Source organism: Charadrius vociferus, unplaced genomic scaffold (genome assembly GCF_000708025.1).
Source record: "Charadrius vociferus isolate BGI_N301 unplaced genomic scaffold, ASM70802v2 scaffold611, whole genome shotgun sequence".
In the NCBI taxonomy this organism is placed as follows: domain Eukaryota; kingdom Metazoa; phylum Chordata; class Aves; order Charadriiformes; family Charadriidae; genus Charadrius; species Charadrius vociferus.
The window spans coordinates 877,652-902,652 of record NW_009646844.1 but is presented as its reverse complement, the minus strand read 5'-3'; the positions used below and the strand labels follow the sequence as shown (position 1 = coordinate 902,652).

At 47.9% G+C, this 25,001-nt stretch overlaps 2 protein-coding genes across 2 annotated transcripts in view; one reads left to right on the top strand and one right to left on the bottom strand.

Moving 5' to 3' along the window:
* The window catches only part of HK1 (hexokinase 1), a 38,014-nt gene extending 26,592 nt beyond the window's left edge, over positions 1–11,422 (top strand). The window contains exons 11-18 of the mRNA XM_009893827.1: positions 202–350; positions 455–574; positions 1,875–1,970; positions 2,964–3,063; positions 5,476–5,659; positions 7,808–7,963; positions 8,647–8,880; positions 9,600–11,422. Coding sequence (XP_009892129.1) covers positions 202–350; positions 455–574; positions 1,875–1,970; positions 2,964–3,063; positions 5,476–5,659; positions 7,808–7,963; positions 8,647–8,880; positions 9,600–9,744 — 1,184 coding nt within the window. The 3' untranslated portion in view covers positions 9,745–11,422. The remainder of the gene's footprint in view (positions 1–201; positions 351–454; positions 575–1,874; positions 1,971–2,963; positions 3,064–5,475; positions 5,660–7,807; positions 7,964–8,646; positions 8,881–9,599) is intronic.
* Positions 11,423–15,260: 3,838 nt separating this feature from the next.
* TACR2 (tachykinin receptor 2) lies at positions 15,261–25,001 on the bottom strand. The gene is made up of 5 exons (XM_009894013.1): positions 24,598–25,001; positions 20,781–20,975; positions 17,502–17,658; positions 16,967–17,163; positions 15,261–15,456 (listed from the first exon to the last, which is right to left on the bottom strand). Exons 1-5 carry the CDS (start codon positions 24,999–25,001, stop codon positions 15,261–15,263), a joined length of 1,149 nt encoding a protein of 382 aa, XP_009892315.1.

Below are 25,001 nucleotides of genomic sequence, written 5' to 3'. Positions count from 1 at the left end.
GTTGGTTTAAAACAAAACAAAACCAAAAGCCACCAAAAAAAAGGGCTGGAGTATTCAGAGCAGAATCTGAAATCCTCCTTTGATGAGGATCTTCCCCACTGAGCATTTCTAAGAGATTTTATATCAAAGTGCTTTCTGGGGAAAGCACTTCTTGAGATGTTGCTTATGCTCCTTTAAATACACACACGTATTCTTTTACAGAGAATGGAGACTTTCTGGCACTTGACCTTGGAGGGACAAACTTTAGAGTTTTGCTGGTGAAAATCCGCAGCGGTAAAAGGAGAACAGTTGAGATGCACAACAAGATCTATGCCATTCCTATAGAGGTGATGCAGGGAACGGGAGAAGAGGTGAGTATTTATGTTTCTCCTTTGCAGCACTGCTGCTTTTTTCAATACCTTCTTAAGAGCGTGGAACATTTACAACTTCAAATGCGTGACTTTTCTCTTTAAAGCTGTTTGATCACATCGTTACCTGCATTTCTGACTTCCTGGATTATATGGGGATAAAAGGCGCACGTCTTCCTCTTGGCTTCACGTTTTCCTTCCCTTGCAAGCAGACCAGCCTGGATGCTGTAAGTTCCTTAGTATCTTTTGAATCTGCTTTTGTGCTTATGCTGGGCTTGATTTCTCTGCCTTCGTACCATCTACGTGACACTTATAGGGAGGTAGTACAAGGGGAGGGCTCATGCTCTAACCCTGACCACTACGGCTGCTCCTATAAATAGTTCCTTTAAAGGTAGTAATGCAAACGCTGCTCAGCCCATGGCTGTGACAGATAGGAGCATTTACACTTTCCGTGGTGGCGATATCCCTTTTTTAAGGTATTGTGTTTTTTCCAATTGTGTAAACCTGCTGGACTGTGATGCTTCCCGGGTTTTGTGAGCAGTAAGCAAAAGTCCATCCCTGCTGCCAGCTCCTGTTCCCCAGCTGATCTGGTCTCCCTGGTGGAGTGCATGGACCAGGGCCTGCTCTGCTATGTCACCCTGCGGGTGACAGTGTAGTCTGCAACGTGTTTTTGCCCTGTGTACCCTTTTTCTCTTTGCTTTCATGTTTAACTTCTTAACTACCACATACTTCCACCAACTCCACCTGTGCAGGTGTTAATAGTTTCCTTCTTGTCTACGTAGCACTTATTTTGAAGAAAGGCATACTTTCTGTCACACTTTCTTTTTTTTTTTTTTTAGTTTTTTGTTTGTGTTACACTTTTTTTTTTTGAGCTTGTTGCATTGCTCTGGAAATTTGGAGACCAAGCATGGTTAGTAGCTTTAGAAGCAAATTCCACATATATAAGGAGATACTCCTTTTCATTAGAGACTTTTCTGGGTAACCTCACACTAAGCCCTTTGAAATGTCAAGTGTACAGAATAACGCTTGAGTCTTAGTGAAAATAAGATGAGTATTCATATATAAGGAAGGAGGAAATAGGCAACGATGTTAGGAGCGACATTCAAATGTCCAGCTCTAAAATGCTATCATCTTGCTGATGATAGGAGTCTTGGTCAAGCCAGGGAGACTTTGGAGTGTGACTGAGAGAGAAGACAGGTTGTTCAGCAAAACGTAGCAGCCATGTTGGTGAATCCCAGAGGACCCCCTCCTTCAGCCGAGGGCTCCTATGAGTCCGTGCACCGGCTGGCCATAAATATTCATGGCTGTTTGCTGGGGCTGTGGGGTCGCAGCTGCAGTGTGCGATAACCTGTGGTCACGCATGTGAAGCGTTGTGATTTTGTGCTTTTATGGGCTGGGGAGGTGAGCAAATGCAGTGAAGTTATCAGAGAGAGATGCTCAGCGAGCGTCCCTTAGAGGATTGTAGGATTTTTGGGGCAATCTGTAGTGCACCAGGAAACTTTGATAACCTATTTTTTTTCTTTTTAGGGTATCCTTCTCAATTGGACAAAAGGCTTCAAAGCTACAGACTGCGAGGGAGAAGATGTGGTGTATCTGCTGAGAGAAGGAATCAAAAGGAGAGAGGTGATTTTTTCTTTTGGTCTTGTTTTCTTTTTCTCCTTCTGCTTCTCCTTCCCCTTCAGACTTGACAGACCTCGTGTGTCAGGCCGGTTCCCTCTCGCAGGGTTTGTGTGCCTTGAGGAAACGGGCTGTGCCTCCTGCCCTGCACAGAAGGTGTTTGTCTTGCAGCAAATACAGCAGCCCCCGACACCATCTCTGATGCTGGCATGTCGCCTGACCGCCACGTAGGACGGTCTGGAGGGTGCGCAGTGGAAACGGGAGAGTTCAGCCACCAAACCAAAATTGCTACTCAAAATGAGCCACACTGGGGATTTTGTTTCATTGCTTGTTGTTTTGGTTTTTTTTTTGTTTTTCCCCCTGAAGACTTCTAACTTGCTAAATTTGGCAGAACTTTCAAGGCTTCTTTCAAACCCTGTGGCAGTTTTCACTGCATCAGAGCATAGAGAAGGCAAGAGTTTTCAATGTAGTGATTGCAGGAATCCACCTCGGTGCAGCCTAAATAACAGTTTTCTCCCCTCCTAATCCTTGTTCTTGTAAAAGCCTCCAGCAGCTTAGCTGAATCTTTTTAGGAAAGGAAAAAAAATAGCCTGAGGAGAGCATTAATTTTAGCAGAGTTTTATCAGCAAGTGGAAAGAGGATCTTACAAACCTTTTCTACTGGATTTGCTACTGCACTGCTGTAATAGCAGTGCAGCGTATGGTGATAGCCCTCTACCATATGCCCGTATACAAGATCTGTACTTAAATATGTCTAAGCCAAAGAAAACAGCTGGGAATATACTTTCTTCTGAAGACATAGTCTATTGTAGGTAGAGCAGGCGAGGAGCCTTAGCTAGTAAATTAATTTCTTACATGTGTAAAATCAGGCTGGTACTTTCGGATGTTTGTTTCCAATGTGCTTTGACAGAGTCCCTGTGGTGTACTCCTTTTGTGTCTCCTTTGATGTGTGTGGCGTTGCCCCAACCCCAGGGTTCTCACTGTCTTTCCTCTTCCAAAGGAGTTTGACTTGGATGTGGTGGCCGTGGTGAATGATACGGTGGGCACAATGATGACTTGTGCTTATGAAGACCCAAACTGTGAAATTGGACTCATTGTGGGTACGTGTTAGAGCTGCTTTTTATTTGGCACTTCTTTATTAAACAGTACGTCGACGCATCTGTCTGTATTCTCACAGAGACATCCCTGTGGTTAACTGAAAATAGAGCTAGGGTGTCCAGGAGTGAAAGATTTTGAGATTAACAGCTATCCCTTCAGAAGCAAGCTGCGTGAAGGAATTAAGAGCAAAATTCGGCAGCCAGCTTAGCTCTGTGCGTGATCAGCTGAGATAAGCACAGGCTGTAACGCTGAATGAATCCTGCCTGTTCTAACTGGGAAGGCACCGTGCTGCTGGTGAAGCAAGCAACCATGGGCTGGGATAGCCTCACCAGCTCCTGGGGTATCTTAGTTTATCCCATAAGAGTTGCCCTGCCGGGGCGTTCAGGTAGCCCACAGCTTCCCTTGAGCATGTGGTCTCTCAGAATAAACTTGTGAGGCACGGCCACAATTCCTGACCGGCACGTGATGGAAAGCTCTGATGGACAAATCGCAGTGACTGACAGCTCTCTTCCCAGCAGTGAGACAGCTGAGATAATGCCACAGGCGACTGCTGATGCCTTTGCAAACACCACACTTGGGGCGCCTGCGACATGAGGCGGTGTGAATTCCCAAAGCTCTCCAGAGAAAGGAGTTTTCAGTGGGGAGAGAAGGGCATGAGGCACCTGCTTCTGGACGCACGGTGGCTCACAGGAAAATAAAACGCCACCGATTTCTCCTCCAGACAGCTGGAAAACGTCCAGGATGAGTCAGCACGGTGCAGCGTGGGTAGGAAGCCGTGTCTGCGCAGCTCCGTTGGTGGCCTGTTTTCAGGGACAGAGTTCCCGGCAGGAAGGACGGTGTGTCCTTGGGGTGCCGAGAACATCCTCTGAGGGCTGTCTGCTGCAGGCCTGCCGGATAGGCTCTCCAGCCAGCCTGTCTGTGTGCGGAGCAGGGGGTCGGAGGTGGCCAGGGTACATCTCAGGTAATGAGAGCGAAAGCCCCGGGGCTCTGACAGCTCCTTCTGCCCTGCCTGAATTGCCTTGGCCAGGCTGATGGCACTTGATGAGGACCCTGCAGGAGCCGGCGGTCGCCGTGTTCTCCCAAGTGCAGGGAGGTGGGTGAACTTTCCCGCTGTTGCTTGGCAGGCAAAAAATATTCTTGCAAGGGTGAGTTCACATCACACCGGTGGCCTGTCTCTGCCCAGTGCCACCTCTGCTGCCCCAGGACAGTCGATGCTTTGAGCCTCCGCTGCTGAATGCTTTGGAAACTGCCGCTGATGAGACCAGGTCTCTGCATTTCATCTGCTGGCAACAGGAGGTCATCTAAAAGCCTGTCAGTCTAACAGTCTGGATTTAATAGGTATCCACATACTCTGGCAACACTTACTTAGCTCGTTCTGGATGATGAAGTTTGGTGTTAGGAGGTTAGCCAGTGCTGATGGTCCGCAACTGGGTTTGGTCTAGTTTGGTCCTGCAAACCTGGGTCTTGGTCTGCAAGCCCAGACTTTCCCCTGCCAAACCCCGTGCTGTGGCTCAGCTCTCCCACGGCAGGGGGAGAACTGCGAGAGGATCTATTTTTGCTCAGACTTTATTGATACAGTACCCAAAAAAAAATTGCAAAGAAAAACAGACTTGCTGATATAATTGGTGCAGAATCTGTGACGCAGGGTTAAATGAGAGGTTCAGTAGGCAACTTCAAGAAAACTTTTGCCCCAGGTAGCAGCAAAAGCTGCCTCTCTTTGCTAATAAAGCTTTGCTCCCTGAGGCCTCTGTGTAGATGGAGCACTTTCTAATTACCACGCTCCTTAGGATCCCCTTTTAGCAGAATCAGATATGGCATCATTTCAACGTGGAAGTGACCTTCCTGCCAGAGAAACTATTTAAGCAATTTGAATCAGAAAAAAAGACCAAACAAACTAAAAAATACCCTGCAATTAGCTGGTAAAGCCCCTGGTGTTTTCTTTGCCTGATGCTTCAGAACTTGCTGAGGTTTTCAGTTCAGCAAATTTTTCCCCTGAGTTTTGTGGGTCCGTGGGCTTTGTGGAAGGTGGTTCCTGACTTCAAAATCCAGCTGGTTGCTTGCTGTGGTTTTAGGTTCAGAAGCACATGAGGATTGGTGTGCCAAAAGTGCCGCACTACTGCTCCTCCCTGTAGCAGGGGACCCTCAGCCCAACTGGCCTGGGTGAACCTCTTCTCCAAGCCACCCAGAGTGGTGCCACCTCAGCAGTAATATTCTCTCTCAATTCGGGATTACTGAAGAGTGGTGTTTGTTTTTTTGTTGGGTTTTTTTGGTGATGTTTCAAATGACAATTTGACTTCATCATTCAGGGAAAAGCACATTCAAGATGCCCCAGAAGGTTTTGTCAGGGTTGTCGTGCTTGTTCTAGTGTTGTTTTGTTCCAAACAAAGAGTAATTTCAGTATTTTCTTCTTTCAGGAACTGGCAGCAATGCCTGTTACATGGAAGAGATGAGAAACATAGAGATGGTGGATGGTGAGCAAGGACGGATGTGCGTGAACACGGAGTGGGGAGCGTTCGGGGATAATGGATGCCTGGACGATATCAGGACAATATATGACAAAGCAGTTGATGACTATTCACTAAATGCGGGAAAGCAAAGGTACTGTGGGATAAATGGTGTGCTAAGTATAAGCCAGGCTGCCTTAAATGCTTTTAAGAGACAATTGGATTACTCCCTAGTTGGAGAAGGGAGAGGTTAAGAGTTGAAAATGACTGCAGCCTTGCTATCCTGTGGGACCTTACTCTGCTGTGCTTTTAACCAGTCGCTGCATTTTTGCAGCTTGTTTGCTGCTGTGGGACTGCGGCAGGTTTTTTTGTGAGAACTTCAAGGGTCTTGAAATTGCTAAGAGACCTTTTTTTTTTTTTTTTTTTTTTTTTTTTTCTCATCCTGTGTTGTACTGGGGGGTTTAAGATGGCTTGTCATTCTTTTGCTCTTGGTCTCAGTTTAATCTCTTTTAGCTGAACTCTCTTTGTTAGAGGGCTCTGCCTCTAGAAATCCTCAGCCTGGACCAGCCTGGAGCTGGAGCTGCTTGGAGCTTCCTCACTGCAAAGCAGTCAGGAACTTTCTAGCAGTTGCAGGCAGGTCTGATTTCAGGCATTTTTCTGGATGAAATATGTCATATTAGAGGACTTGCCTTTCTTGGCCCTGGAGTTTGGATCCTGTTTTGAGGGTCCAGCTTTCGTTTGGGCAAGTGCTTCCTTGCCCCCTTCACAAGAAGGGGCTGTCAAGGAGATGTACCCAGTGCTGATGAAACTGGCCGAGACTTCTGCATGCCCAGACTGTAGTTTTTCATAATTTCCCTGCAGCGATGCTTCGATGCCAGGAGCTTTTAAAAAAGATCTTGTGGCTGGAGTAAATCTGCCTGAAAACCTGGGGGATGCAGACAAGTTGGCAGGTCCTTTGGGAAGCTCTTTAGAAGTTAGGGCTCAAACAGACCCTGAGAGGCAGATGCTGAACGAGCCCAATGCAGCGGCAGAGTTGGCATGGAGTAAGCAGCGAAAGGCAGTAGCGGAGACCGCCAGGGGGGAATAATTTATTCCAGAGAGAGTTAGGCGCTCAAAAGGGAGGACACTTGCTGGGTACAAGCCTGAGAGAGCTCGTCGTATTAAATGGACTGTGTGGCCTGCTTCCAGCAGGATGGCGTGCTGGGCTCCGCTCAATCCAGGGCAGAAACCCTGCTTTAGAGCTTCAGGAGGTGAAATAAAGGATGCATCGCTGAATGCATTTTTCTCTAAATGGAAAAGTGTTCAGTTCTCGTTGGTAAGGGCACAGCTCACGCACCCTGAGAAGCTCCATTCAAACCGGAGTGATGCTGGAGGGGAAGGAGCACAAAGCAGACTGCTGCCCTCCTCAGCGCAGGGCTGCCCAGTACCACTGCCAGGCGTTGCTCCTGGACCACTTCTGGTCGTGTGCTGGGAAGAGGTCTGCAGGTGGAAGATATTCCCTCCCTCTAGCCTGGGGGCAGGCCCGCAAGTGCAAAATTCGGGCCCTGCGTGCAAAGTCGGGGGCAAGAGGGGTTTGAGACAGCTTGGTGCCTCCTTGTGGTTTTTGGACCCGCTGGTTCCCTACGGGAAACCGGGTGCTGGAATTAACTAAAAAGCATAAACCAACCCTGGCCTCCCGGCTTGCTAGTTTACAGGTCAGTGATCCTGCGAACGTGCCGGACATACCTTTTCGCATCTTTTATCTTTCACGGGGTTTCGCAGCACAGGGCTCCCTTAAAAACACTGCACTCACAGGGACTGTACCTCATGGTTTTACTGTAATTTTGCTGCACGGAGCCGCTGAGCTTTTTCTGTTGAAGGTCTCAGCCATGCTTCAAGAGGGCTGCCAAATGTTGTGCAGCAGAGACGGGTTTTCCCTGGGGTCCACTCAGGGCTGTCCCTGGAGGATGCAGGTCAAATTTGGCTTTCATTTGGGCATCGGTCTGCTCTCTGGCAACAGGTTTTCATTTCTTCCATCTGGGAGAAACACCAGCCGTCATTAACAACAGCCTGGCTGAGGGAACACGGTAGTGGGGAATAGATGAAGTGTTTGAAGATGGGCTCACAAGGCTTCCCACTGAGTCTTCATGCTTTTTCTTGCTCAATTTTTCTAGTAAACAGCCATCCTGTGTAAACTGGGTTGCATATTTCATGTCCCCCCAGTGTGCGCAGGCGGTACACCTGGCTGATAACGCAGCTGCGATGCTGCCTTTGCAAATGTGAGCAGCGTCCCTCTGAGCTCTGCCGGCATCTGTCTTTGCAGGTACGAGAAGATGATCAGTGGGATGTACCTGGGGGAAATAGTCCGCAATATTTTGATTGACTTCACCAAGCGGGGGTTCCTGTTCAGAGGCCAGATTTCAGAGACGCTAAAGACCAGACATATCTTTGAAACCAAGTTCCTTTCTCAGATTGAGAGGTAAGAGCACGGCCGGGGAGGCTGTTTAGGGTGAAATAGTCTGGTGACGCTCGTCGGGTGACACTGCTGGAGGGGAGGGACATCTGGAGAGCATTGCTTGGTTCTCCAGAGGTAATTTTGGTTTCAGCAAGAGCCTGCGCGTGCGCAGAAGGACTCTTTACAACATCATCTGAATTCCTAGCAATACTCGTGGGAAGGACTGTCAAGGATTCCCTCACTGTCATTTTATTTGCTTGCTTGGAAATCCAGCCGTTTTCCTGTGCCCCTCATGTGTGTCTAGCTGTAATTGTTGAACTGAATGAACACTAGCTGAACGAGCACTTTAATGGATATTTTTGTGTCTTTATTGCTCGGACTCTGTGTTTTAAAGTAATCTCAAAGCCTGTTGAGTCTTTATTGGGGGTGTGTGTGTTGGGGGGGAACTCCATGTTTATCGTATTTTCCTGAAATGCCCGTTGGTAAGAGAAGGGGAGGCAATGCAGAGCTGGACTCGGAGCCTCCCTCGCTGCCTGTGCCCCTCTCCTGCTCTGCAGCGTGGTGCTGGGGTGAAGGAATTCGTGTTCCCCAAGGTCTCAGGAAAGGCTGCTGCCTGGTGTGGGCGCGTGGACGCAGTGGGGTTTGTGGCAGTGGCTGGACAGAGGGCAACCTTTAATTTTTAACACTGGGATCTTCTGCTTCTGCAGTGACAGGTTAGCCTTGCTGCAGGTGCGAGCCATCCTCCAGCAGCTGGGGCTCAACAGCACCTGCGACGACAGCATCATTGTCAAGACTGTGTGCGGGGCGGTGTCGAGGCGAGCAGCTCAGTTGTGCGGCGCTGGAATGGCTGCGGTTGTAGATAAAATTAGGGAGAACAGAGGATTAGAGCACCTGGAGATAACGGTTGGTGTGGATGGGACTCTGTACAAACTACATCCACAGTGAGTATTCACCTTCTCGGCATTTGCTTGCATGTGATCCGTAGCGCGTTGCTTGTACATCCTTTCTCTTGATGGGCCAAACTGGTGTCTCTTACTTGCTAGGATAAGAGCCAGGGAAAAGAAGTCTTAGTCAGGGGTGGTCGGGGCTTTCTAAAGGGCAACGAGAGGATCAAGAAGGACTTGTGAAGGATTCTTGGGGTGATGACAAACTGAAGGGGACTCAACTTGCCGAACCGTTGGGAGCACAGCAAGGGAAGGATCTCTTGGCTATGTGAAGGCAATGACAGAGCAGTGCTGAAATGCTGCTGCCTCTTTGGAAGATGTTTCTGTTCAGTGTGCAGAGGAGATGGGCTGCTGGAAAGCGACGGCAGGCGAGGGCAAGAGTCTAAAAGAGCTGGCGGCAGGAGGAGGAGAGGAACCTAGTGCCCATCTGTGGTGTGCACGGAGGGAGATGGGTGGGAAGGACTGTGCGTGGTCTCTTTTTTTCCCCTTTGCTGTGGTACTAGCAATCTGGGTTAACCTCACGCAGATAGAGAGGCAGGGGTGGGATACAAGTGCTTTTTTCCTTTTCACTCCCAGTCTTCAAATGCACCCTAGTTTCCAGCATTTTAGTGCTTTCCCCAGGGAAGGGGGGAGCACCGCAAAGGCCCATGGCAGTGCTACACTCTGCAGGTGCTGTGGGACCCTCCCTTACCCACTGTCCTTGTTCCCTTTCGCAGCTTTTCGAGGATCATGCACCAAACAGTCAAAGACCTGGCACCCAACTGCGATGTGACCTTCCTGCTGTCGGAGGACGGCAGCGGGAAAGGGGCAGCGCTCATCACGGCGGTGGGATGCAGGCTTCGCGATGCCGAGCAGAACTGAACTCCACAATCCCGGCCCCGATTCTGTCTTGTGAGCACTTTCTCATAAAGCAGCGACTGCATAGTCAGAACTGGTAAAAACCCAGAACTCACTGCTTTATCGGGGGGAAAAAGAAAATACAACTAATGACATAAAAAAAATAGGATACAAGATAGAATGTGTGCTGTTAATAATATCTCCTGTTTCTGGACCCCAATCTGCATGTTTCTTATTCACCTTGTTGGTACCTTCCCCATCTGTAGGTCATGGAAAAATCAGTCTATAATTTCTGCAGCTGTCAAAAATCAGTTGTTGTCTGAGACGAAATTGCCCCCAAGTGATGTGCGTTGAGAGCTACCGTTGCATCGTACCAAATGTGTTCTTTGCAGCATCCCTGTTAAGCGCACCGCCAGCACACTGACCGCCAGACCTGGGTGTTGATGCTTTTAGCGAAGGGGAAGCAACAGCTCCCTCCTGCATATCTACCTGCTGTTGTTTCGTATAAAGCGGTTGTGAAAACATTATGGTGTGTCAGCACTGTGCACGCACGTAACTCTATAGTGGGACTTGACAATGCGACTTACTTGCTTCCCTGATGCCTGTTTTGTCATGGTAAAAGTAAACGCCCTTGTCCCACAGATCTGGTTCCACTGGTATTTCCCATTGCTTTTGTGAATGGTGTTGTGTTTCTGGGCGAAATCTGTCGCGTTTCGGCAAGAAATCCCTAAAGAGTAAAACAAAGTGGTTGGTGATTGGGGTAATCCAAATCTCCAGACCCGGGAAATCGGTAGATATATGGTCCCTAGGCGAGCTGTGCTGTATTCTTCTGTTCAAGAGTTCTTATTAAAAATATTTTCTATCTCTTCTTGTTAGTCTAGATCAGCCTAGACCTTCTACCAAATCCTGCAGCTAGACAGTGTCACGCGGATGTGTATACTTCCGTCTCTCGCCTTAAATGGGTATTTGCTTCCACACAAAGCTTTAATCTTTAATACTGTTAAGCAGCCACTCAAAACACAAACACTCAGCTAGAGTTAGTGATCAGAAAGGAATACGATGGTTTGATTCGATCTTGCCTTTGAGGACCCGGGTGCGTAAACTAAACACACCACAAAGCCAAAATCGGACCCGGCTTATTCCGAGGACTAAAGCGACAACAAAGATCGTATACACTTGGTGTGTTCTGTCCTCTGTTGAGTCCATGCCATTATTATATTTGCATATCAGTTGCATTACTTAAATTGAGAAGCAGTTAGGAAGGCAAACGTGGAATAACATTTGCAAGTCACGCCACTTTCTGCAAAGAGGGAGACCACACAGTAGTCCTTAATTCCCGCTCTTCTACCAAAAATGACTTTGAGATGTCTGCATGGTTTCCCCTACTGCCTTTTCCTGCAGAAAGTAGATGGAAATTCGCAGGCTACTCCTCTTTGCCCTCGTTCCACTCCCCTAAGATTTGGATTGCCCTACCTATCGATAACATTTCAATATGCATTATGGTGCACTGTGAGTGAACGTTGTAAAGTAACATGTGAGTCACAAACAGTCATTGCAGCTTTAAGTGTGTGTCTACCTGAAAAATTGCATGCCTAACTGGTTTTGCAAAGGTAGAGAGTCTTTTTACTTTGCACACTAGTAGCTCCGATACTAGTGTTACGTGATACTTGTGAAAATATTAAACTTTTTTGATGTGCGTTAACTGGTGTTTAGTGGTTCTTTCTGGAAGAGGTGCTGTTGGCTGGTGGCTTAGTGCTTTGGGAAGAGCTATTGTGTAGGGAGAGCTGCAACCTAATCCCGGTGGTGCCTGCGTTTTGTGTGTGTGTTTTTATTCCCGGGCATTCGGGGTCAGATTCAGACAGGGTGGATTTCACCCAGGTCCCCGTGCCTCGTGTTTCCTAACGTAGTTCAGCAGAGGCACGGAGCTGACAACACCCAGATCTTGGGGCGCGTGTCGTTTGTCCGGGTGCGTCTCGTGGAGGGGCATCTGCAGTGCAGGAAAACCTCAGCCCACTGCGTCAAAGCCAATGCGATTATTTATATTAGGCTTTGCCAGATACACGGCGATGGATACGTTGCAGTCGCTGTGTCCCCGCAGAAGTCTGATGCACGTCAGAGTCTGTAACCTCCCTGTGTGCATAGGGTTAACGTTTGCGGAATCACAGTGTCGGGTGCTCGTACACCGTTGGTTTGCACGCCCTGTGTTGGAGTTGTATGTGAAAGCCCCTTTTGCATACGCTGAAGTTGGGCTTCTCCAATAACCCATCTTACATTACAGCCTGAATAATCTCTTGACACCCTTGATGTGCAGCTATGACCCCAAATAGGAGACAGAAGAAGGTGAGAAAGTTTTTGGGCACAGGGGACACGTTGCATTTTAATTGCTTGAAGGTTTGCAAATCTTATGCCTGCCGCCGGCAGTGCCGTAGGGGTGGTGTGAGCCATGCCTGGGGACCTGGGTTCGGAGCTCTTCAGCATCTGAGGGCTAGGCTCGGTGCAGGAGAGAGGATGAATGAGAAGTGGAAGTTAAACTTGGTCTCAGGGTGACTGTGGATTTTGGAGATGCTGGCATAGGTCGTTTTGTTTGTTGGATCCAGCTCATAACAAATAGGGAGTGAGTTTGTGTTTCTAACAGCGCAGCTTTTCCTACTGTGGACCATAGGTGACGTACTCGATAAGACACGGCAGTTCTTTTCCAAAGGGAGACCTGGTGGGATTTCCATTTCCAGACTGCTTCTTACCCCTAGGAAACTGTTCCAAGTGAATCACAAGCTATAACTGTCCGAAGAAATGTCTCCAATGTTATCCAAGCAATGACTGAGATGTCTTACTTAAAGCTTTTAGGCTTGGTGGATAAAATCATAGTCCTCTTAGTTGTTAAGCTGTAATTACTGCAATATGAACACAAAAATCTTATATTTCCTGGGGAAAAGACCATTTGCATACCACTGTTGTAATGTCATCTGCTCCTTTACTCCTCTGGGGGTTCTCTCAGAAGCCTTTTGAATGGGTTTTAAAACAAGCAGACTTTGTTTTGTTTTGTTTTCTTAAGAAAATAGCAGAAGGAAAAATAAAGTGTTTCTGAACTTCTGAACCCCGTTCTGTGCTTTTTGTTCATTCCTTTGCCGTAAAAATGAGATTCTTCAAATGTTTTCCTTCACTGACTGCAGGGTCTCCGTTGCTGCTTAGAGCCACGAGTAACTGTGCAGAGGAGGGATTTATTGCTGGCCCGGAGGTGTTTTACTGCTGCGCGGTATTTAATCATGTCTATCTTTATATGGAGAATTGCATGTATTTACTGTGGAGCATGGTGTTCCTGTTAGCCCATATATCACAGGAAATAATGCAGTCTGCCTTGGCATGCCTTCTCTTCCCATATCTAACGAGGGCTCAGAGCATCTCTGCTTTCTTAACTGTTGCTGTTTCTGGCAGAGAAACTTCTCGGCGTCTGCAGTGTCGGTCCTTCGGGGCACACGGGGAGTTTTGCTTGCAAACCTGAAGAAATCTTCTTCTGCTTTCTGCACCCGCACAAGAGGGAGAGAGGCCGTGAGCTGTCAGAACAATGTCGGGGACTGCAGAGGGGAGACAGTGCCAGCGCTTGCGTGACACTTGGGCGTCTGACGCAGGCTCCGGCTGGCTGTTATACGGTGTGATGGAAGATGGGATGCTCAAGATAGGCCCTTTTGGTCTAAGAAAGATCTGCGTTAGAAAGCTGCAGGATTTAAAGGGTTTAAAGGCCTTACAGTCACATCGGCTGGGCGTGGGAGAGGTGCAGCTCATGTATATGAAACAGTCAACTCGATTCCTCCACAGCAAGAGTCTTTGCAACCTCTAGCCTGATCCCAGAGGCGTGCGCCTTGCAGAGCGTCCCTCCCAAATGGTTTTGGATCCCTTCAGAAGAAAGGCTTGGTGGTGGCTGTCTGTAAATGCCTCTCGCTGCTCTCTCTCTGCCCTGCGCGCACCCCAGCGGCGCAGTCCCGGGAAGAGTGGGCTGGCCAGTTTAAGAGGACCAGACAGGTCACATCTAGACTAGGAACTACCTGCTGAATGATTTAAAATAATGAACTTTTAAAGAAGGGCATACAGCCCTATGCTCTGTTGTCCCAATAGCGAGACAAGTTTTTTGGGGCCCTGTGTAACGTAATTGTTCTCCACAGCAGCCAGGGAGGTGAAGAAAATTAAACGGAGAAGGAAGATACATCTGCCGCTTCCTGTATTGAAACAGACTTGGGAAAATCACATCCCTGAGTACTCTTTCAGTTCAAGCCACGAGTCTTTTCTCTGAATTGACGACAGGATTTAAGCCTGGCAACACTCGGTAGTTTTGCTTTCACAGAGCAAAGAGGAATATTTCAAATCACTGGATCTTGTCGACGTTGCAGGAGCCTTTTGTTTGTGAAGGTATGGCTCTGTGATATTATATACAAACCTCTCGGGAGGGGTGAAGGTGGTTGTGCAGTGCTATTCATCACACCATATTAAAGGCAGTATTACTGTTTATATTTCAGCTTCTCCTGTTTTGCAAGCCTGCACATAATGCCTCAGGCTTTGAAGATGACATATTTCAGCCTTTATTTTCCTATCTGAGAAGAGAAGAGCAGTGATGATAAATATAGAGTAAGTGTGGAAAGGGAAGGTGAAGGGACTATCTGGGAAGAGACAGCGATGGGTCAGACTGTGGTTAGGACTAAGAGGGGGTAAAGGAGGTGGATTCAGATTGGATCCATCAGCCCTTACCAAGCCAGTGAGCGTCCCACACCTGGCCACTGACTCTCCAGAGAGCCTCGCTCTCCAAATTAGGCACCACAATTAGCTATGTGAAGTGAGAGGAATCACTTGGGCACAGTTTAATAGGAAAATGACATCGTGTTTTGGTACAAGGTTATAGAAATCCATGCAACGATGACATCTTAAAGAATTGTTTCTCACTTCTAATTGATGAGGGATGATGCTGGTGAAACTGCAGGTGTGAAAATCCCAGAATTCAGAAAAATTTCAGGGCAGGCTTTTCAGTCTGAACACATTAGTAGTTGCCTTTGTCATAAGCAAGCTCCGCTCCGCAGCCTCGTCTGCCTTGGGGCTGCTGAGCCATGGGGCTTCGCTGCCCACGCAGCCCCAATGGTCCATCCAAGCTGAGGCAGATGTGCCCCGGCCTTTCTGCTCCATCACCTCGTTTCCAGATTTAACTGTCTCGGTGGAACAGAAAGCAGGAGGTCGCTATCTGGAAGAGAATAATTGATATTCCACTGATTGGCACTGCCTGAGGTCTGCTTTGCTGCTTTTTTGACCTCATGGGCAAAATCTCTCCGTCCTATATTGCGGTTGTTGGCGTAAGGGAGGGCTGAACCGCATCCGTAGCTGGGTGATATTTGGACCTATGTGGACATAAGTATTATCAGCAGATTGCTTTCAATGCTAATGGCACCTGAAAATGTGCCATAGAAAACAGTTGCTTCAGAAAAAAGACCTGCCTCAGGCTTCTACAGATCTGCTGCCTTGAAATGGTGTATTAGGACAGAGCCAGAACCGGGAGGAGAAAATCAAAGCGTTAGCTGGGTGAGGGTAAATGATGTCTTCTCTTTCTCATTTGGTGGAGTTTCTGCGTTGAAACTTGTTGTTCCTGACTTCCTGCGGGTTGTCTGGTAAAGAGATGGGGATGTAAGTTTAAGTTTGTCTTTCTCAGTTGCTTTTATGCACGGGCACCACCGGAAGGCCAATTTGAAGCCAGAACGAAACCTGTAAATGTAAGAAAATAAATTAAATGGTGAAAGGATCCTTTTAATTGCACAGAGAAAGAACAAATGCGTGACTTGGTTCCACGTCTGAAGGACCATGAAAATAAAAGCTTTCTATTGAAATTAAAGGAGCTAGTTGCAGAGCTAAATGTTTAAATCCATGGAGGGAAGAGCAATAGGAGTTTATGATCAGATTTCCTTATATTTCAAGTAAATATGTACGATCGGTTAAATGGCAGGATGTTTGATGTGCTCAGTAGATGGTGCTCACTGTGCTGACTCACGAGAAGTGGAGCATCTGAGGGAAATGCATGAGTGTACCTACTGGAAACTTTAAAAAAAACCCCATGAATAATTAAACGAGGAAGCTGTCTGCTTTCCGAGGGAGAAGGAGGATGTGTTTGGGGGTTGCGCGTGAAACGCAGATTGGCTGAACGGGCTGCAAAAACTGCTTTCTTTTGCGAGCTGAGGGGCAGGATGCCCTTCGAAACGCTCTCAAGGAGCGAGCCTCCTAGCATCGCTCTGGAGCTTGGGCGTTTTGCTGGCGGGGTTCCAGTGAAACAGCGCTGGAGGTGCTAGAGGAGGCGTGCCGATAACTATTTCTCCCACGAGTCCTGCCTTGCCGCACCAGCCTGCCGAGAGCAGCCCGTTCTCAGCGCAGAGCAAGAGAGACATCTCTTGGCACGATGAGGTCGTGCTTGTGGTGGTGTGCCCGGAGGGTGGGAGCCTCGGCAGGTCACCCGTGGGCTGCTCCCACTCCCCCCGTGGGGATGAGCCCTGCGCCGGTGTGGGGGGCTCAGGGCTGTGCTTGGGGGGTGGTGGCACAGGAGGAGCGGGTGGTTAGGGCAGCCCGACATAAGGTCAGCAGATGGACTGCAGCAATTAGAGTCCTCCCTCCTTCCTTGGAAATCATAGAATCCTTATGGTTGGAAGAGACCTTTAAGATCATCAAGTCCAACCATTAACCTAGCACTGCCAAGTTACTACTACAGGAGAGACCTTATCGCTCTCTACAACTACCTGAAAGGAGGTTGTAGCCAGGTGGGGTCAGTCTCTTCTCCCAAGTAACAAGTGATAGGAGAAGAGAAGAGAGCCTCAAGTTGCACCAGGGGAGGATCAGATTGGATATTAGGAAAAATTTCTTCACCGAAAGGTTGTCAAACATTAGAACAGGCTGCCCAGGGAAGTGGTGGAGTCTCCATCCCTGGAGGTATTTAAAAGACATGTGGTTGTAAGGTGGTCTGTGTGTGGAAGCTGGTGCAGATGTGGCCGCGCTGATCATACGCCTGCTGCCTGTGCTTTGTTCGGAGGCAGACATTCTTAAGGGCTGAGTTAAAACCTCACTCGCACGGTGTGGTTAATCTCACATTATTAGCAGAGTATAAATTAACTTGTCTGCCCAGCCTACAGACTGCAGTTGAAAATCACAGTTGTTCTCATCTCCAGAAATTTATGCTTTTCGGGCTGAGCTTTTCATTTTCTCTGCGCGCGCACACATGCGTGCCGCTCACCTTTGGTTAAGACAGCAGTATATGATGGGGTTATACATCGTCGAACTCATGGCAAGGAGAAAGATTGCGAGGTAAACCTGCTGAATGTACTTCTGCTGGTAGATGTCTTCCTTGAAGCTCCCCAGGATGAAGTATATGTGATAGGGCAGCCAGCAGACAGCAAAAATGATCACAACTACCACCATGGTCTTCACAAACTAGAAACACAAGACCAGAGTGTTATTCCTGGGCCTGGGTTATCCTGGGATGTTGCAGATTCACCGGACACTGGGCATCACTCCCTAAGGACTGCTGGGAACTGGCCCACTGCCTACCGACACGCGCCTGTCTTCCCTGGGGGCTGGCTGGTGTACATACATCACCGTTTTTCTCGTACTTGCTGGGTGGGATGCCCTTTGCCCCCAGCTCAAAATATTTTGTCAGCCTTTCATGCCCAATCTCACAAGATTTTGTATCGAATGCAAGCTCTGTTTTGGAATTGGAGCCCGCAGGGCTGGTGCGCTGAGGGTAATTATTTTTAAGTTTCACTTCTGACCTTTTTTTTGGCATTAACTTGGTGTTCGTAGCGGACTCTGTTAAGGTGGTTGCCTGGAACCGCGCTGCTCCACAGAGTAATTCCTATAATGCTGTATGCAACAAACATCACCATTAAAGGCAGTAAATAAATCAACACGATCACTGCAATGTGATACCTGAAAAAGAAGAACAAGCACGTTTTCAGAGTCAGTGTGTCTCTTGAAGGGCTCTTTCAGAAATTGCCTTTTGCACATGTGTGTCTGGCCTCTATTAACTTCAACCCCGAAGCATAAAGAAGCAGAAATTTCACCTACAAACATCATTACAGGGACTTCTGTAAACAGCAAAAGCTCATATCTCTTGTGTTGTGATGATTAATCCTTGGACTGGATTCACTGCTCTTTCAAGACGGGGTAATATCATTTATCTTTTATCAGAGGGTTACAGTCCATGGCCACCCACCCTGAACTTTGCTATCCCACTGCAGTCGGGAAAGAGAGACGTGTCTGAAACTTGTGGCTGTAAAAATACGAACCTTTAAATCACAGATATGGAAAAGGAATATTTCAAAAACTGCGGGGTTAACTTGATGCAGGCGGTAGTGCCCACCACTTAATTCAGCAACAATGAAAAAAACACGGATCGGGGACTTCAAAATGTAGCTGGCTGCTGACGGGGTGCACAGATTCGGCAGGGAAGACACCGCAGATAGCGAGGAAGCAATATTGCCTGCTTATAGCATGCAGGAAGCAAGTGGCAGTCGTTGCTGTAGTGGTCTTGCCGGCTGTTTTTATCTGTGAGTGCATGCACAATTATATATCGCCAACAGGCTACGCCAGCCAAAAACCCTGGCTTCTCCCTTGGCTGTATTTTAGCTCAACCCTTCCTAGCTTTCCACGTTACCCCACAAGCTTCTGCTGGTTCCCTCATGCTGGGGTTTGGTTATTTTAAGCAACCACCATTTATGGGGAGGGAACAACCTGCTCGCTCGGTGAGAGCAGCTGTCAAATTAACATAAACAGTGTAAAAACGAGGATTAGGCAGGAGGGTTCTGGCACACGCTGCTGGCAGTGACCACAAAAGGCTGGGTGCAAACGGTCTCTCTCGGCGTGACGGGGCTCTGGAGTTACTCGCCGCCTTGGCGAAGCGGGGTCAACTGCTTTGACAAGCGCTGTCGAAATGGGTGTTGGGGCACTTGGTGGTTTTTTTTCCTCCTTGGGGCGGCTGCAAATATCAGAGTGGTGGCCCCATGTAGAAAAATAGGATATTTGTGAAAGGCGGCAAGTTTGTCCCTGTTTTCCACCCTTCCCAAATTGTCCTCAGAGCAGTATCTCTTTTTGAACCTCTAATACCATGTGTGGAGTGCAGCAAAGCCCTCTTAGAGTTCCCATCCCGGGAGGAGGAGAGAATGGGAGCCTAAGCTTGAGCATGTGGCAAAAAGAAACTTCTCATCTTGTAGTTTTGCTGCTTTGCTGCAAAGTCAACCTCCGTGGTTAAGGTTCTTTGTTTTGGTTAAACTTCTACAAATTTAGTCCCTTCACATCCAAGATTTCTCAGGCACTGGCAGTCACAGTAGTTCATTGTTTGAGTATTTTTGGACTTGTTTCTTTCATAATTACACACATTTTTTCCTGCAGAAAAGGATTTTCCTTTGTTCTGAAATCTAGAAATCTTGAAGGCTGGTTTTACTCAACTATGAAGGATTTGGAGGACCCACAGCTAACAGAGGAACCCAGTTCTCCATTTCTTTGTTTTTTCCTTTGGGTTTCCTAGTATTTCTTTTTCTCGATATTTGGACTAGCACATGAATGGCCGCACGTGGCTTTTTCTCCCCGGTCTGTATTGCAGGCGTTTGTCCCAACAGATCCATCACTCAAGATGATTTCTGGGGAGCGCTGCTTCCAACTTCCTTTCTAGGAGAGCTACTGAAACCTGCAAATCTGAGGCTGTTCAGGGAGAGCGAGCTGGCGAATGAAGTGATTTATGGTGTTTGGGAGCTGCTGCTCTTAGCTGGGTATCCCAGAAAGAACCTGCCCCGTTATTTGCTGCCTTCAGGACCAACCTTTCCAGCCCGCAGAGATTTCGTTGGCATGCTGGGAAGCTCCTGTTTCAATCCTTCCCAAACTGGGGATGCGGCAGAAATAAACTTCACGCTTTTCCTCTGAATGAAATGGTCATCGGTGGCTTTTATATGTAAGTGATTATCTACTATCCCTCCTTCTCAATCAACAGGAGGCTGGTGAACCCCAGCATGTGCCCCAGGAGGAACATCACCCAACGTGATGTGAGCCTGATTTTACTCTTTTGTTCTTCTCTGACTTCAGACTGGGGACAACTGATTGTCAGTGGCTGAATATGCTGCAGTTCAGCCAAACTTACATGAAGCTCCTTGGAACTTGGCACATATTAGTGTGAAAACTGGTTAGTTTGGTAATAACTAACCGCAGGAGGCATCCAGCTGTCTGCCAGAGATGAAGACCAAGAAGGTGAAAAAGGTCGCTGGTTCACGTCACGGGGCAAAAGTGTTCACAGCGAAGAATGGATGCGGGGAGTTTAGCACTTGGTTTTGGTTTGAAAAATTGTTTCCATTTTGTTAATCAATTTGTTCCTTTTCTGCAGGTCTTCCATTACTTCTTCGTATAAATATGTTCTGCTTGATAAATTTCTCAAACTGCTCTGTGTATCACGTGCCCTGAGTAGTGATTAATCACAGCAGATCCCCTAAATGCAGGGTATGGCTTGTTTCATCTGTCTGAACAATCTTGCTTTAAAGCAGGAGGAAATCACTATGAGAGTTAGGAGCTTTTGGGAGCGCAGATGTGTGCCCAGATAAGTCAGTCTATAAAATCTTAGAATGTTTGAAACATGTTACTCTTCCCCCCCCCGCCCCCGACAAAGAGCAGCATAATTTTTAGCTAATTACGTGGCTTCTCAGCATTAATGATACCTGGTTCTTTCCTGCCTGATGGAGGGAGAAAATCCAACGGGAGAAACCAGGATTTATTGCTTGTTTAGAGACTTTTTGCGCTGGTTTCTCCTAAATCCACCGAGTCCTGTATGTAGGGTTTCTAGACCTTATTATAACCCCTTTTCAAAGCAGGGGCGGATGGCGCATCACCCTTCTTTACCCCGAGAAGCTTAAACTGAGCTGAGATGGGCTGCCCCCGACCCGCATTCCCCCACTGCGTGGTTCCCCCCACCGTCTCCCCCAGTGCTGCCTGTCACCAGCAGCCTGGCGACGAAATTAATTTCACAGTTAACTTTTGCACGAATCGGGAGTTTTTTTGTTTCCCCTTACGTGAGCTGGTGCTTGGACCCGACGTCATCCGGCCAGACGACGATGCATTTCGTCGTTCCGTTGTCCGTCGTGATCTCGGCGTAGAAGCACTGCGGGAAGGCGAGCCCAAACGCCACCAGCCAGATTATCCCAATGATGACTCTGGTGCTTCCAGCAGAGAGCCTGGGCCTGAAGGGATGAATTATCGCCACGTACCTGCGAGAAAAACAGGTAATGCTTTTGCAGTTGCGTTGGTAAACTATATAACAAGCACAGCAAGTGTAAAAGCTCACCAGGAGGGTACAGTGGGCTTTATTTATAGAGACATTTTGATAGGTGTGAGGCTATGAATAATTAGAAGGAGCTAAATCCTTTCTAGAGAATGATTTCCAGTCTTAGGGCAGGATATGTTAAACCTACGGGGATGGATGCTTCTGAGGCGAGGAGGAAGCAGTCATCTGTGTCTTCTGCATATGGTCTTCACAATTACTTCCCTTACTCTGAATTTTTCTTTTTTTTTTTTAATCTCTTTTTTTTTTTTTTTTAATTAATTTCTAAGTGCTTTATGTGTTTGGTCTAAAATTTCGTGCTGTGAACTCTTTGTGCGAGTTTGGAGTTATGCACTGTTTAAAACCATGCCCTTCTCTCCTTCCTGTACCAAAAAAAAAAAAAAAGCCTAAACGCCCTGTTACCCACTGATTATGGCAGTCTCCTCTGACGCCTCATATTATCACAACAGCAGACAGGGGTCTTGAGTAGCCTTTACCCTGCACTTTTCCCCACTGATTTTTTTTTTATTTTTATTTTTGTTTTTTTTTTTTTTTTAGCCGTGGAAAGCTCACATGCTGTCCACCTCTGCCTGGAAATGCTCAGGCACTTGCACTTGGGGTGGAAGGGGAAGGCTGACCCTTTCGTCCCACACCTGCTCACAGCCCTCACGGCACATCTGACTATTAGATTACTTGCAAGCCCCGGGGCACGCTCTGGTTTTAAGTTCCCTGTGTAGAAATGCACGGCTTCATACGTAACGAGTACATAATCAATTATGCATTTCCCGTCATGCTTTCCGTACGCTCTGTCACGGTTGTTACAAAGGCAAAATAGAGTGGAAAATGCCAATTGCCTGCTGGTTCTCATAGAGAAAAATCTGACAAACTCTGTGCTGTCTCCTGGCTGGGCTTTTGGGAGGGAGCTCTGCCCGGCCGCTGCTGCAGGACAGAGAGAGGGTGGCTGCAGGGTGGCAGAGCCTTATTTAGCCATAAAATTTTCATGTCACCTTGCTTTTTTTTTTTTTTTTTTTTTTTTTTTCTTTTTTTCTTTAGCTTGCTGCAGGCAGCATTATACGACGCTGGGATCTGGTCAGGGAGGAATCAAGCGGCGAATGTTCTCCGGAATATTTGCCCACAGAAGTGCCCAAACCGCCGATCCGTGGCTGTCGGCAAACGGTAAATCCCGAGTATAAATGATGCCACCCTGCCTGATGCGGCAGCAGGTACTGAAGGTATTGCAGGGCGGCAGGGTGGAGGCTTTCCCACTCAGCCAGGGGTGCATCCCTGCAGGCGAGCCGCGCTTTTGGGCAAGCTCCGGCAAGTTGGGAGGTTTACCAAGATCTCCTGGCTGCTCTTTCTCTGTGGCAGGGCTGCCTTTGCCCCCGCTACACCCTGTGCCCTCTCTCCACATCCCGTTCCCCTGTGATGTCCCAGGATGCTGGGACCACGCTCCCGGCACCCTTCCTCCGGTCCTCGTCCCACGCAGACAAAACAAGCTGAATTTCGGATGCTCTTGCACACTTTCTGAAGAGGGCCTGGGAGACTTTTGCTAACTGGAGTGTGAAACTTGAGCTGATATGCTGCACTTCTGCCTGGAGCGCTGCGGAAAGTGTGCAGTGGAAGCAGCTCCTGCGGTACACAGAGCATCTTGGAACAGGGAAGAAACAGAGTGGTCCTAAACCCAGCGGCGAGCAACACCACCGGGGCCTTTTCCACGGCAGACAAAGATGATTTACAGAGCTGTTACTACTTCTCCTCCTTCCTTACAATAAACCACTTCAAAAGACATCGTTTTGTCAAAGTTAAACAACGGAGCCCAAGTGGACGCAACTTCTCATAGCAATAAATGGAAGCCGCGAGTTTCCAGGAGACGGTGTCAGGATCTATTTTAAGGTCAGGCAAAGAATAGCTAAATATGGTTTGCAGTGAGATGCCAACTTTTCTTTCTGATCTGTGCCACGTGACTAGAGAGATTTTGGCTGTATAGGTACTTTCCCCAAAAGTCCCCAAGGAACGAGAGTGGGGGAGACCTGAGGACAGGCTGAAGTGGGTTTATTTAAAAAAAAATAAAAATATATATATACACTTTGGCAGACCACATGTATCAAATAGCAGTTACCAACAACCCTTGGTTTGAAGCCAGGAACAGCAAAAGAATATTCAAGTCTAAAACAGAGCTGTGGTTGCTTGTAAATAGGGATTTGCTTTCATCTGGACAACTGCGGGCTGATAAACACGTCGCTCGTCCCTCTGCTTATTAGCCATCCTTCCAGGGACCGCAGGGGCCACTGCCCTGTGCTGCGGCAGCCGCGTGTCAACCCGGGCCGTGTCCCCGACTCGAGGTGCGGGTTTCAGCGGGCGTTCCATGCACACGGGGCAAAGCCTTCCTTCCCCTGCTGGTTTGTTTATCCGGTTTGATCGGTGTTGTCGCTTGCTTCCCTGGGTGTGCCGGGGTTGAACGGAGCTGGGAGCAGGGGCGGGAACTACGAAAGCGACCCCGATGACGCACGGAGCACGGCTTTTTGGGTGGCTCCAGAGGGATGCTCGCTCCGCTCCCAAGGGAGCTGGAAGGGCCCTTCGTGGATACGCGCGCTTGATAAGGAATGGAGGAAACCTGAAGGATACGGCAAAGTCAACAGGAGGGCTTGATAAAACAGCGCCAGGTATTTCTGGTACGCCAGGTCCGGCTGCCCGGGAGAAGACCTTCGCCGTGGGGTTGCGGCAGGGACATAGTATGGAAACGATACAGATGTTCCCAGGGCCAGGCAGAGAGTGGAAGTGATGGAGAGAAGACAGGAAGGATGGGAGGGAAGAGAGCATAGAAGAGAGCTGAACCTCCTCTACTTCTTTTACATGGTGTTGCCTTTAAGAGAGGAAATTCCCATGGACTTTTGGCCACTTTCTAGTAAAAAGAAAAACAGCGTCACGCTACTTAACAATGAGCTGTAAACACATCCAGACTCCACAAATTTAAGTGCAAGTGAAAGAGACTTGGCAGATGGGAGGGAGTATTATGAAAATTCCAAATTACCTCACAAGTCAAACAAAATCACTGTAATTACTTTCCTCCCTCTTGGAATAAGTCATTCTTGTGAACTATTGGAGCAGACTCTGCCGTTCCTGATCCAATTTCCATTATTTCTGGTGGTTTGCCGGACTCACAAGAAGGATTGTGGACGCTGATACTTTCAGCATCCTGCAGCGTATTCCTATCACTCTGTCTCTGTCCAAATTGAGAGGTCCTTCTTGCGGTTTAAAAAAAAACCAACAAGTTTGCAGGATAGCTGGGGAACAATTTATAATCAGTGTCATGGGAACAATAAAATACCCGCTGCTTCCACTCGTTACACATTCGGGTGTGATTCAGACCAGGGATAAGACAGGAGAGCCTTCCTTTCATGCCATAACTAGCATCTAACCCCGCAGTCTATTTGCCTGGCACTCCTCCCACGTTGCTGATAAGGCACCTGACAGGGTCCGTGCGGGCCAATTGCAGAGAGTATTGCGATAATTTTTTTAACGCTTAACAGTGAATTTTTCAGACCTTACCTTCTCCATTCGCCTCTTACCTCTCTGCAGCCACAGCTGTCATGGAGTAAATGCTCACAAACATTGCGGTGATGGGGAACCAGTTCTGAAAACGGCAGAATTCCTCGCCAAAATACCAGACGTTGTGACTGGCGTAAATAAAATTGAAGATGGTGTTGAAAGCAGACATCAGCAAATCCGAAAGAGCCAAATTAACGATAAAGTAATTAGTAGCAGTCCTCATTCTCCTGTGCGCAAGAATAATCCAGATGACGGTGACGTTGCCGACGATGGACGTGATAACGATGAAGGAATAAGTGATAGCCCACAAAGCGATTTGCCATCCCGGCTGGGTGAACTGGGTTACTGCCGTCCAATTGCCGCCGTTCTCGAGGGAGTCAGCCTGCGAAATGTTGCTAGCATTTAAAACGGAAAATGTGCCCAT

What these genes read in the sequence shown, in the direction of transcription:
- TACR2 (XM_009894013.1), bottom strand. Translation starts at nt 25,001, where the DNA reads ATGGGCACATTTTCCGTTTTAAATGCTAGCAACATTTCGCAGGCTGAC. An exon ending in ACAGCTGTGGCTGCAGAGAG is followed by an intron (nt 20,976 to 24,597) that starts GTAAGAGGCGAA and finishes TTTTTCTCGCAG; the next exon opens with GTACGTGGCGATAATTCATC. An exon ending in TACTGCTGTCTTAACCAAAG is followed by an intron (nt 15,457 to 16,966) that starts GTGAGCGGCACG and finishes TTACATTTACAG; the next exon opens with GTTTCGTTCTGGCTTCAAAT.